General features: G+C 40.4%; 1 protein-coding gene across 2 annotated transcripts in view; it reads right to left on the bottom strand.

Moving 5' to 3' along the window:
- gabra6b (gamma-aminobutyric acid type A receptor subunit alpha6b) overlaps positions 1-14,563 on the bottom strand; it is a 62,669-nt gene that overhangs the window by 23,298 nt on the left and 24,808 nt on the right. For both annotated transcript variants that reach the window (XM_007237225.4, XM_007237226.3), the window contains 2 exons: positions 6,626-6,873; positions 61-311 (listed from right to left, as the gene is read on the bottom strand). In XM_007237225.4, the coding sequence (XP_007237287.3) occupies positions 61-311; positions 6,626-6,873 (499 nt within the window). The remainder of the gene's footprint in view (positions 1-60; positions 312-6,625; positions 6,874-14,563) is intronic.

Here is a 14,563-nt window from a genome sequence, read left to right as displayed (position 1 = left end):
GACTTTTGACATTAAATCCGGCTCCAAACTGTACTTGTTAAGTTTGAGGTATGGCCTCACCTGGACTCCATGGTGTCTTTGGTCAGGTAGACGATCCAGTAGACCAGGTTGAAGGCGCCAAAGCTCAGAGGGAAGAGGATGCGTGAGTATTTATCGATGATGCTGGTTCCTGCTAACATGGCATTAGTGGGCACGGCAGAACCCTGCTGGCGGAAGTCCGATGGGGGCGGGGTGGTGAAACGAGGGGGTATTTCCCTCTGGGACAAAGAATTTAGCCTCTTCTTCAGCACACCCCCGGGGTCCAGTGGAGGCTGAATACAACAAAACCACAGAGAAATAAACATTACTGATAAACATGTCTAAACACACAGATACAGTGTCCTCCAAAAGTATTGGAACAATGAGGTCAATCCCATTATTTCTTCTGTAGACTGAAAACATTTGAATTTGACATTAAAAGATTATTAAGATACAAAATCAATATTTCAGCTCCTATTTACATCTGGATCTGATACACCTGCTGTCTGAACCCACCCATTTTCCTTGTGAGCAAAAGTATTGGAACATGTAATTGTCAGGTGTGTTTTGTTGCCCAGGTGTGTTAAACAATTAACAGCGCTTAGTTTAAGATTTGGGTTATTTATTGGCTATTTATAATTAGAGGAGCAACCAACATTAAAAACAACCTCCTGAGAAAATTAATTGAGGTGTCACAACCTACTGTTTACATAAGACTTCATGATACTGAGGTTTTACCAGAAGACAAAAACCAATAATCAGCAAGAAGAAGAGGACGGTCACTCTGGAACTTTCCAAGAAAACAATCTGTGAACTGATTATGAACTGATGAGACATTAAACTTTTAATGAGAGATTAGCCTTAACCAACGTGATGGAAAGGCTTATGTTTGGAGATGGAATGGTTCTGCTCATGATCTCAAACATACAGCTGATCTTTGAAACACAGTGGAGGTAGTGTCATGGCTTGGGCTTGCAAGGCTTATTCTGGGATGGCCTTGTTAATATTCATTCATGTAATTATTGTAAAATATGTACATGCAAAATATTCAACTCAGAAATCAACAGAAACATTTTGTCTCTCAATTTAAAGAAAGATAAAACCAAACTGACTGTTAGATCCTTCATCATGCAGCAAGATAATGACCCAAAACCCACTGCAGCCTGGAAAAGCATCACAGAGGAAGAATGAAGAAGATTAGTGATGCCATTGAGTCACAGACATGATGCAGTTACTGCAAGTGAAGGATTTGCAACTAAATAAATTTACTTTAAGTAGATCTGTTTCAATACTTTCTTTTAATCACAAGAAAATTTGGTGGGTTCAGACAGGCAGTGATACTTTCTGAACTGTGTATCAGATACAGATGTAAATACCAGAAAATAAGTACTTAAATGTTGATCTTTTGTTTCTTATTAATCTTATAAAGTCAATTCCAAATGTTCCAGTCTACAGCAGAAATACTTTTAGAGGAGACTGTTTATCTCAACAAAATCTGTGATGCAGTTAGCAGCTTGCTAAATGGAATACTGTGAGGTATTGCTTCCATTACTCTCTAAAAAGTAGATGATCCAGTATAATCATGTTGAGTGAACTTAGTGTCCACTAAAAAATTAATTTAAACAACTTTGACCTAAGAAAAACTTAAAAAAGATTGTTAAACTAACAAAAATATTCTCCAATGGCTTCTGGCACCCTATAACTGCATATTGGGCATGTCCTCCACCATCAACTGTTATCAGTGTGTATTTGCTCGCCCTAAAGCTTAGTATTTTATATAGTGGGTAGCATCCAGGTCTCAGTGTTGCCATTACCCTGTGTTGCTGAGGTGTTAATTGTGTTTTCATAAATTACTCTCTTTTACAGTTAATAACAGGTTGATGGCACTGTGCTGGTTAGATACTAAGTACTGCTGTATGTCAAATTTGTAATTGACTCAGTTATGCTTAATGGTAAGTTTTCTATTGCATACATATTGACAGTAGAAACAGTTATCCAAACAAAAGCAGGATAAACTTTTTTTTTATTCTATTGATCGTATAAAACAATGTGAATTAACAACCAGAACTGGCTCAAACTAGCAGCGAGTCCTCCATGGCCTGCATTAGCAGAGCAAGCACTCTCAGTAAAAGCTCTTTGGCATTTCCTGGCAGTGTCTGACGGCTCTGACTGGGCTTTCATGGCTGAGCAGGTTTTCTGAGCTGTGTGTCAGCTGTGTATCTCCATGTGGCTCCTGGCTCGGCCCGCATTAATGCTGCTGCTATTTTCACCAGCACACCAGGCAGCTTTCAACCTGGACGTTCGCATACGGAGCTTTTCTTTCTTCTCTTTTTCACGCCACACTGCCGGCCAAAACCTACGGCAGCAGATAATAAGCTCAGTGGGTTTCAGATACAAACACCTCTTTTAGAGTTTCTGAAGACCCTCGGTGGAGCTGAACGTAGCATAAGGCCTCAAGAATCTTAACAATTTTGACCACTGAAGTTGTATCAACATTCTGTAGACACCCTCATGCCCACACTGATAAAGATGCCTTGGCTGATCACATACATGCAACTCTAGTAGAATAGAGTGGAACAGTTTCCCAGTTCAGTGGAGGACAGGAATATAAATGTATAGGGACAATATTCCAAACCCACAAGAGGGAAAGGCAGCATTTTGTCAAGAATGAGACAATATTACAGTTGTGTGCATAAGGAAACTTACAAATAGAAAGGAACAAATTGAATTTTCACTAGGGTGCACTATTCCAAATGGCAGGGACAGTATACCAATTGACATTACTTCATGGGACTGACTTGGAGTACATGAAGGACATTACTCCAACTGAGAAAGGACAGTATTCTTCTTGTGGTGTGCAGTACTCCAAATGTGAGGGACAGTACGCCAGCTAAGTAAGGACAAAAATCTAGTTCTGTGTGAAAGACGGTACTGAGAAGCTGAGAAGATAATATATTCCAACTCTAGGGAGGACAGTGCTGCAACCAAGTTAGAAAATACTGTAGCGGACAGTATAACAACAATATTCCAATTGTGGTGGTGGGGGGAGGGGGCAGTATACCAACAGGGTCAGAACAATATTTCCATTCTGCAGCAGCACTCCAACTGAGTGGAAACATTATTGCAATTAAGGAGGTGGACACTTTTCCAACTGGATTAGAATAATAGTAAAAATTTAGAAGGGACAAAACTCAAACTAAGCGAGAACAATATTCCACTTTTGTTTCAGGAAAAAGTACTCCATCTGAGTATGTACAATATTCCAATTCAGACAATACAGTACTCTGAGTGAGGATGATATTCCAGTTCAAACAATAGAGTACTCTAACTGAATAAGGATGATATTCCAATTGTAAGGAGCAATAGCTACTGTAATTGTAGCAGGACAGTATGACAACTGGGTAAGAACAGTCCAACTTAGTAAAGAGGACAATATTCCAGTTACAGAAGGGCAGTACTCTGACTGGGTTGGGACAATAGTCCAATTATTGGGGAGACAGTACTCCAACTAAATAAAGACAATATTCAATTTGTTGGGACAGTACTCCCTACTACCACCTAGTACCTAAAATCCTACTGTCCCATCTCATTTGGAATAATCCTTTTTTTTTTTGACTGGGAGTACTGTACCCCATGACTAGAATATGCATCCATTCTATTTGTAGTACTGTCCAGTTTTAATGACAATATTCTCTCACCTCAACTAGAATGATGTCCTGCTTCAAATGGAATATTGCCCCTACTCTGTTTCAGTATATCAGATGGCATTCTGCTTCACATTATTTGAAATACTGTCTGCCCTCATGTGTAATATTGTCCCACTTCAGCTGGAATACTATCCTTTCCAGGCACCAGATTTGGAAACTGCGAGTTCTGTACCTTCTGGAGTAAAATCCTGCCCCCACTTCAATTGGGATACTGTCACATGTCAGTTGGAATACTGCCCTTTCTCTTTGGTACTACCGTATCTCCCATGACTGGAACTTTGATATGTTCTATTGGTAATACTGTATAGTTTCATCTGCAGTATTGTCCCTCCTCATTTGGAGTGATTGCCCCTACTCAGTTTCAGTTCTGACCCCTTTCAGCTCGTTTATTACTCCACTCCATTTGGAAAATGATCTGCCCCCCTGCTGTAATGGTGTATCACTGTACTGCTGAATGCCACAAGAGGTAGGAGTTCTGTCTCTTTTCATTGGCTCTTTTTCAGATTATGTCCCACTTCAATATTGCCCCCCACTGATCCTCCTCCCGACCAAATCCCATACTGAAGTACCCCCCCTCCCCCCGAATTCAACTGCCACTAATGGTTTCACTGAGGGCTCCATTACTCAACAGTATTTAACATTATTTTTCTGACATTACAGTTATTCTAATTTATTTGGACAGATGGACAGAAGCTTGGAAACAGAGGAAAAATGGAAGTGGTGGGGAGTTTTAGGAACAGCTCCTGTGAGTAAACCACACAGTCTTTGTTCCTCCACAAAAGCTGCAAGGCCTTTCCACCCACCAGCTCCAGCACCAACTCCGCTACTACAGGGCATTGAGCAAAACACAAAACCACAGCAGCGTCAAACACGCCAACACAACATACTCACTGACGTCAGTGGATAGAGAGAAATCTGCCTGTTTCTTCCCATATTCATTCATTTATTAGATCCCACTCCCCCTCTTTTTCCCTTTCTCTCTCTTGTTCGTCACTGTGGTGTTTTTTTATTTAAAGTAACCACAGGGTTTTGCCTCTTGCCCTGCAGCAATCTGAACATTTTCCCTCTTCGTGCTGAGTTTAATCGAGCTTCTTACGTAATGACACTCCACTGGCTGTCTCCTCCGTCTACTGAGCTCCTTATCAAAGACAGAGTGAGGGATGAGGGGGAAGAAGGGCTCCACTGAGGCAGGCCTGGCGCCACAGGGCACCACAGGGCATCGCAGGGGGTAACAGCAATCAATCAGAATATTGTTTTATCTCACTTGGACTATTGCGCCCGCCATTATTTGAAATGCTGTTGCTCTTCTTTTGAAATAATATCACATTTTGCTGCAATACTGACCCTCCCCCCTATTTGGTAGTATGTCTCAACATGCACTCCCCCATTTCCCCACCACCTATAGGAATACTGCCTGTGCCCAATTGGAATACTGCCCCAATCTGCATTGGAATATTGTCTGTCCTTAATTGGAATACTGTCCTCCTCCCTCAATTAAATAAATGTCTTCTTTCTCAATTGGAATACCGTCCTCCTTCCTCAATCGAAATACTGTCCTCCTTCTCAATTGAAATACTGTCCTCCTTCTCAATTGAAATACTGTCCTCCTTCTCAATTGAAATACTGTCCTCCTTCTCAATTGAAATACTGTCCTCTTTCTCAATTGGAATATTGTCCTCTTTCTCAATTAGAACACAGATCCCCATCACAATCGGAATACTGTTCTCCCTCAATGGGGAGCCGGTCCTCTCACAATTACAATTATTTCCCAAATCTACTGGAATACTGTTCTTCCTTAGTTTAAAAACTTTTGCTTCTAAATTGAAATATTGTCCCCTGTCTCAATTAAAATACTGCCCTTCATTTGAATTGAAATCTTGTCCTCCTTCTCAACTGACATACTGTCCTCCTTCCCAATTAAAATACTGTCCACTGTCTCAAATTGGAAATATTGTCCTGTCATTCCTGAATTAGAATCCTGTTGCCTCAAAATTTTAATACTGCCCTGGATCTCAATTAAAATACTGTCCTCCCTTACCTGAAGCTCAGTTAAGAATAGTTGAGAATGTTCTCCACTCACTTGGAATACAGCTCTCCCCTCCCCTCTACTCCCTGTCGGTTTGAATATTGTCCTCCCCTTATTTGGGGAGAAAAACTCCAAAGACTATCCTTAAATTTAAGATCACTTACAGAATGCTGTGCCCCTCAGCTGCAATATAAAAACCTCTTCTGAAATATTTAGGAGAACTTGAATGAAACATGTTGAATTAGCAATGCTTAATTATTTCCTGTTATTTAAAAAAAATAATACATTTATAACTAAAGTGCTAATCTGCCAATCATGCACTATTTTGTTTGGTTTATAGTCTATACCTTATATTATTACTGTGTACTACTACACAAATGCATCACAGCTCTTGTTTTGACAGCACAAATGTTTTGAAATGTCTTACGTGATTATACTGTATCTTTTCCATGCCACTCACTCTTTGTTGCTAAGTAACAACAAAAGTTCTAAGCTCTAAGCTGCTGCTTTTAACCTTTAAAACTTTTTTGGCAGAAGAAATGGTCAATAAAAAATAAAAAAAACACTTATTTGGTCATCCACTTTCACTGCAAAAATGTATAACACTAATACACTTGAGGTGATGACCAAAATCACAACTGAGATGATCAACTGAAGCCAATTCACAGCTACTCTTATGTTTAACTTGTGTTTAATGACTGAGAACAAAAACTGAAAGTGACTGGTAATGATCAGTTACTTAAAATGGTAAAACCCCTTTTTAAACAATTATTTTGATCTTATGCTTCATTCATCCAGACACCAGGTCTGCACTGAACTAAGAAATGAATACAAAAAGAAACAGGAAAAAGATATGAAGGAGGAGAAATATTACCGAAACTACTTCTCCGTCGTTGCCGGCAGCCGCCGCCATGGTAGCACGGGCGGCGCTGGCCCGGCGTAGCTCCCGGTTGGCCTGTAGAGTTGAGAAATAATTGACAGCGGCGAACTCTATTAGGGCGGAGAAGACGAAGGCGAAGCAGACGGCGATGAACCAGTCCATAGCTGTGGCGTACGAGACTTTCGGCAGTGAGTGACGAGCACTGATACTCAGAGTGGTCATTGTTAGTACAGTGGTGATTCCTGCAAGAAAACACACAAATACCAGAGTTACACAATGTACAGCAGCAGTGAAAGCTCTGAACAAACCTATGCTCTGGGATACCAATTTGTTTTTTGCTCAACAGTGAAGACTTCAAAACTAACTATACCTTTGTATGTATGTTCTGGTTCTATTCTTTTAGAGAATCAGATTAGACAAGATGAGAAGAGAAAAGAAGACAAAATAAGATCAGCTGAGACGAGATCAGATATGAAACAGGACCCGTAGTGCACTAACACAGCACTAGTGATGTGGGACAAGACCCATACCTTCAGTTTAAATGCTGCGATGTCAGTGTTGGACTGGCATGCTCATGCCACAGTATCAATGTATCGACCAGGCTGGAAGTGATGTAGGACTGGGCCAGCCACTTGCATGCTAAGGCTGCAGATTTAACGTGGGACAAGGCGTGCTAAAGCTGCTGTAGTAATGTGGGTTGAGGCTGGTAGCTAGCATGCTAACACTACAACTAATAAAATAATTATTAAAAGGGGGTTAGGGGTAGTCGAATGCTAAAAAGTATTTGATCAGCCATCCAACTCCATGACTCATGAAGATGTGTTGTCTAAAGTAAAGAATCATGCTTCTTCAATTGGCAATCTGATGGATCAGTCTAGGTTGGCAGTTGCCAGGAGAATGGTACTTGTCTGACTGCATTGTGCCAAGTGTAAAGTTTGGTGGAGGTGGGATTATAGTAACGAGATTTTGTATGCACCCATGCTCCATACTTTGCGGGAACAGTTTGGGATTGTCCCTTTCCTATTCCAGCATGACTGCACACCAGTGCAAGAAGCAAGCTCCCTAAAGACAAGGATGAACCAGTTTTGTGTTGAAGAACTTCACTGGCCTGCACAGTCAAGTCCTGACCTTAGAGGTTAAATCGGGCCCAAAAAATCTGACCCAACCCAGCCTGAGCCTGTGCACATTCTGCCCGACCCATTCCGAACCATAAACTGTCATTATGAGCCAGAGCTCGACCCGACCCATAAACTGTCTGTTTTCGGGCTGTTTTCGGGAGCAAAATATAATTAGAATTATGTTAACTAACACTGTTAACATGTTAGTTAACACTGTAACATAGAAGCATAGAACTATTATTTAATTAAAATTATTTTTAAGAACAGCTACACACAATGCTGTAAGTCAAACGCGTTTCATGTTCATGTGCGCCCAGAGCTACGTGATTACATTTTTCATTTTTATTATAGTTACATTTTTTTTTCTTTTTCTCCTACAGTTCAGATCAGTTTTAATTTGTTTTTAGAGTGGGTTTGCTAGTTTTTATTAGTTTTCACACATCTCATCAGAGAGATCAATCTAAAAAACAAGAGAGAGAGAGAGAGAGAGAGATTTGTGTGTTGTGGTGTATGAGCTACTCACAGGTAAATGTTCTCACACACTGTATCTCCTGTTTCTCTTTTATCTCCTCATGCTCATATTCTAATCCCATACATAATTCTGAAGTTTCTCAGTGTTTTCTGTCGTATTTTGCGGCTAGCGTGAGCTCTTTACACAAGAACTAACGCCACAGACCGTGAGGTTCCGCGCGCTGCCGCTGTTGTGCCGTATCCGTCTCCCTGCTGAATCCGACTCCCGCTTCGCAAACAGAATCGGCACAACACTGCCCGCTGTAGAACTCCGGAAGTGAAAATCACTTATAAATAAATTAAACACGAAAATGAGGGTATTCTAGGAGTAATTTCAGTTCGTTTTAGTTAGTTTTATAAACACACAGTTCTAGTGAGTTATGTTTCTCCTTTTAATTACCGTTTTTATTAGATTCAGTTAATACAAAAGTCTTTTTAATTTCAGTTTTTGCTATTTCACCATTGGGATGAATTAGAGACAGCGAGACATTCTTTCCAACATCAGTGCCTTGACCTCACAAATGGGCGTTTGGGAGAACACATTCCTAAACTTTGTGAAAAGCCTTCCCAGAAGAATTAAAGCTGTTATAGCTGCAAAGGGAGGACCAACATCAAACTAAACCCTATAGATTGAGATACAATATTTTCTTACACCCATACTTCATGCCCCTTATCTAAGTTTCTATGGTTGCACTGTATATGGAAACCATCACCTTTGCTAATAAACTTTCTCACAGCAACACTGATAACATCGCACCTCCTTCCCACTTCACACAGAAAAAGAAGACTAGATAACGCCCTGAAGGATACTGGCATCCCCACCAACACACTACTCAAGGTTATCTCCACACTGTATTTGTTACGGAAGGTTTCTCCAGATTGATGGAACATGTAGGAGGGCAACATGCATGATGATCTGCAAAGCTGAATAAAATGAGCTTCTCCATCTCCATTTTCCCATGGAGACAGGGAGGCTGCGGTGCAGAGGCGAGGCGGCGTGCCCACGTTTCCGTGGAGGCAGGAGATGTATGGAGAATCTCCATTCCAGATAAGGAAGAGGCTTCGCTCAGTAGGAGTGCTGTTTCTAGGATACTTACATCTATTCCCGTACGCTGGCTAAGGTTAATTAAGGCGAAAAAATTGCTCCTGCAATTTCTACAGTACTCTCTTCTTATTTCTTCACATCGAATGCAGTTATCAGCCTATCCAAATCAGCCATAATATTAAAACCACCTTACTAATAGTGTTTGTTCCCCTTGTGCTTATGGTTCTGAGCACTGGTTAGCTTTCCAGTTGCTTTTCCATATATATTCCAATCTCTTTACATTTACAAGCCAGTTTGAGTCTAAGCAAGGTTAGATAACTGTATCTGGGGTCACAGATCCATGTAGTGTGAGGGTTCAACAATGTAGGCATCAGCTGATTGGCTAGCCAAGCCAGTTCACTAGTTGCCCCATCTTAGATCACGCAACAAGACCTGCCTGATGTTCTGGAGATGTTTGGACCCAGTCCTTTAAAACATCACAGTTTGAGTCTGGTCAAAGTCCCAATGCCATTTCTCTCTGTACCCTTAACTCATTGTTTTTGAGGGTAACTCTTCCCCTTTGGAACTGAGTTACAAGAGGAAAGGATGAAATCCTCCTCCTAATAATAGGGACAACCTTTCAAGCACCTGAAATGTGCTTTTATTAGTTGTTATTTTAATTTATTTTTCCATTTCACCTTAAATGCTGCAGCCTTTGATATCTGTTGCACCATTTAAGGTGGAACAGGAGAGTTAGCTAGATAGCTACTGAGATGAACTACTAGTGATTTCTTAAAACATTGAAATTTCTCATTAAACTATTACTCGAGGAAAATTTGTGGGTCTCTTTAGTCACTTGTGCGGACATCTAACCCTCTGTTTTGAGAGTGCCTCTTCAAAATCAAGGTTTTAGGGGTCATAAGGGTCACCTAAGCCTTTTTCCTCTCTCCGCTCCAGGCAGAGTACTTTAGAGTACAGTCTTTACTGTTCAGGAAATGATGGCTCAGTGGTTAGAGTGCTGGATCATTAATAACATGGTTGTGGGTTTGATACCCAATCCTTTTACTTTCTCTGCTTCATGGAGAGTACAATACAGTACATTCTCTACTGTGCAGGGAAGTGATGAGTTAGTGGTGCTGGGTCAGTGATAAGGTAATGGTTTGAATACCCAAGCCCTTTACTCTGGTTCTACAAAAACATGGCAGTGGTGGCTCAGCTGTTTGAGCACTGGGTTATTGGTGAGAGGGTTGTGGGTACCACAGCAATCGCTGTACACCAGTCTGGGCATGTGTATATATATATATATATATACACACACACACAAGTATGGTAAATATGGCTGTCTTCTCTTGGGAAGGTGTACTAGATTTTGCAGCATTGCTGGGAATTTTATTGCATTCAGTGACAAGAGCTTTAGGGTGTTTTTACACCAGTACTATTTTTCAGATTTAACAGACTCTTGTTCTAATGTACCCTTGGTGTGGTTGATTTCTGCAGGTGGGAAAACTGTAATCACACTTAGATGCTGACCCAAGACATCAATCGCATCGAGACCCATGAGAGGAAGTGGTCTCATTTGTGGTGAGGACGTGATTCAATCTCTACTCAACCCAACTATCAAATATACCTCTCATGTTTGAGCTAAATGGCTGTTCAGGTGCAGTTTAACTTGATTAATTACCCTGATAATTACTACAGTTATTAATTATTGCCTTTTCTGCTGCTCCAAACCAAACCAAAGAGGAAAAAAGCGTAAAAGTAAATACACCTGAAAATTGATTCGGACCAAAGAAATAAACTACAGGTGTAAAAACGCCCATAATGGGCTCACAAACTTGGATGACCACCACCACACCTCATTCCTCTCCAACTCTTCTTATCCAAAAGTACTGGACAGAGCTCAATCATTCCAGAGAACACAGTTCCACTGCTTCACAGCTTAATGTCTGGGTCTTTATTCCCCGCTATCCCATGTCTCAAATTTGGCATGGTGACAATAGGTTCAAGTTTGTTTCACCAGAAAGTCCTGTTGTATCGTCAGTTCTTTTCTACAGGGACTAGATAAGCTTTATTTGTGCATTTGTACATCAGTGTCAGCAATGCATGCAACATAAAGTGGCTAAATATTAATGCATTCATTAGTGCAAATATTTGAAGATACAGTATTAACAGTATAAATTTGCCCTAGGAAGATATGAGCCCATTATTAAGTCACAGAACTTGGCTGTACTCTACACAGTGCACTACAGGAACAATAGAATTTCTCTTGAGGAATGAATAAAGCTTATCTTATCTCACAGTGTCCGACTCTACCTCCAGCTCAAGGCATACATCTCAATCACACTTAGATCTAAATACGCAGATCAGCTCCGGCCTTTATTCCGTACTGCTTATGGGCCGAATCCACGGCGAGAGTAAAATGGGTCATTAATACAAATCAGCAGAGGCTTTATGGATCCCATCTTCACCAGGATAAAAGCACTGGGACTGAAACAAAGGACCAATTGGCCAGCTCTGGACCATTAGAAATTCACACAGATCATTTGCAGACTCATGGTGCTCTAAACGAGGCAGAGCGATCCCTGCCTTTCAGTAAAAAACAGCTTTCTGAATTTCTAAATGCTAAAAAACAAGCCTTAGATGCAGAGCTGCATTAAATATTACATGAAATTTGATACACTGAATTAATTATTTATTATGTAATCACAAACCAGTACCTACACCAAGCCATGCAGTGTGCTGTGGGAACGCCATAGTTGCATCAAAAATTACCCAACAAACCACACAAACTCAACAAATCAAACTTATTACAGATTCATCACCTAAAAAACAGCACTGTGAATAATTTAGTAAATTACCAAAAAGTTGGTTCAAAACTAAATAGCAGGTGTAAAACAAAACAGGTGCCATCAACCATGGTCTGGACCAAAGAACCAGAACATGACCAGACCAAAAGAATTACTAAATCATGGTCTTATTTGTTTGCTGTGTAAAAAAATATTTTTACAGATAGTTTGACCATTCTGACAGATTACAGGAGATTATGGCAGGCTATTTTTATCTACTAAACAACAGAGGAAGAAAAAGAAGCGATGTTCTGACAAAATCTGACCCCTCTGGCCTCAACAGAGTGCCAGAATTACATCAGAGAAGCCCAGAGCCCAATGTGGTCCAAAAGTCATGCTCTGTCATGGGGGTTAATCAATACACTTCTTTAATGCAGAGAAGTAAATTGAGACCTTAGAGTAACTTAAGCTACCTTTAATCATACAGACCCTGATCTTACACCCTGTGCGTCGTGATGCTCATATTGCTATCTTACACTTCGCCAACAGCCTGTTTTCACACCTCCCTTCTGTATCATTTAAACAGCAACAGCGCTTGTATCTACGCCGATGGGTGTGGTGGTCTGGAAGTGAGGTGTGTTCAGGTAAATTTCTGGATTTCTGGTGTATTGCTATCTTGGCAATGGAAAACACATGGGCACCACTGTCTGACTAGAACCTAGGCAACAGTCAACTATCATTGCTTTCTTGGCAACACTCGATACACATACACAAGGACAGGCAGTAGTGCACAGACACTTTTACATCAACAATAAACAGAATAGAATATAAAATAACATTTCTGTTCCCGTAAATGACCTGCTCGCGCACCTTCACAGCGTGAATGCACAGGTCCCTTTTCTTTGCAGAGAAGCGTAGAAGAACTGCGCTGATAAAATAGCAATGCGTCAAAGTTAGAGCAAACCTGCCGCTCTTAAAGAGAATGGCAATTGACATATTGATTGGTTTATTTCATGTCACACCCTGTATTTGAAGAAATTGAATCATGTTGAGCAGAAAAAATGAAAAATATCTTGGATTCATCCAGTCTGCAATCAAATAATCGTCAAAAGTAGAGTTTAAAGTAATTATTTTTGATGCTGTAAATAACAGTGCTGTGGTGCCCTAATCTGGATTTAGTTCACACATTATGAACATATTAATGCTTATGGGTTTAAAACAAAATCCTAAAAAGCATCTATAAGTGTAATATTGAAGTGTCCCATACTTTTGGCCATATGGTGTACTTGAAAATGAGGACCAGCTCCATATTAATGGCCACTGGTTTAGAATCTAATATTATTAATAATATTATCTAATATTGTTTCATTTTGTTTGGTTTTGGTTTAGCCAAACAAATCCATTTCAGTGTACACTACTAGGTGTGCCAATACTTTTGCCCACACAGTCTACACAGTAGCAGACGCTCAATGCCTCTCTTCATTGAGCAAAGTGAATGAGGGCAGAGAGGAAGTAAGAAAGAGGTGGAGGAGGAAAGCAGAGAGCGAGAGAGATGCTCGGGTAAAAGCAGAGCTGCAGGCGAAGGGAAGCTTTTATGTGCTGAAAAAGTTCGTCCAAATTAACCTCACTCAATTACGTCCCCAAGCAGAGCGCTCTGGGAGATTTCAGCTCTTAGCGAAGGTTCTGTTGACGTGTCTGAGAGATTCTTCGCTATCTCTCTCTCTCTCTCTCTCTCTCTCTCTCCACCTAAAACGAACAAGTGGGCTAACTGCGAGGTCACAGAAGAGGGAGGAGCGATGGCGGCGGAGTTTAGATGGATGTTCACGCAATTACAATCACACCGAGTCCACGCACATCCCTGATCATCCTCACACGGCGAATTATGAAAGACATGGAGCGAAATCAAAAGCTCAGACCAAAACATTAAAGCCCTGCGCTCCCGAGGCGACGGCTGATGAAAGCCCATCACTGCTCAACAAGCAACAAAGCTGAACTTCAGCTGAACCCTCAGTTAAGATTTCCAGCACCTTCCTTTTTACTTCATACTGAGGATAAGGAAACATGTCACATATACTGCATGTCACATGCAAATGTTTGGGCATCCATGTTCAAATTAAATCTGTTAAATATAAAAAACTAAATTAACATTTTTCACAGAACACAGTTTTTGAAAGATTTCATAGAATTTACATTTTTACTATTGAATAAATTTTACTTATGTATTACTTTGGAAAGAAAAGCAATTACAATACAACCATTTAAAAACATGAAGTGGCAGTAAACCGAGTAAATTAATAGTGAGCTGAATGCGTTATTTTACTTCCACTGGACTCTATTGCACACTGTGTAATAGAGGTAATCACTACCTCACTGGTCTTTTTTGCACACTGTCTTGTTATTTATTATTCTTTGTCTGTATTGTGTTGTATTGTCTGTCTGCACTTTTGTACTGTTGCACTATTGTTCTGTCTACACTGTGTTTATGTGCACCATG

The sequence above is a fragment of the Astyanax mexicanus genome, chromosome 17 (genome assembly GCF_023375975.1).
Source record: "Astyanax mexicanus isolate ESR-SI-001 chromosome 17, AstMex3_surface, whole genome shotgun sequence".
Classification (NCBI taxonomy): domain Eukaryota; kingdom Metazoa; phylum Chordata; class Actinopteri; order Characiformes; family Acestrorhamphidae; genus Astyanax; species Astyanax mexicanus.
This window is presented reverse-complemented; position numbering and strand designations above follow the sequence as displayed.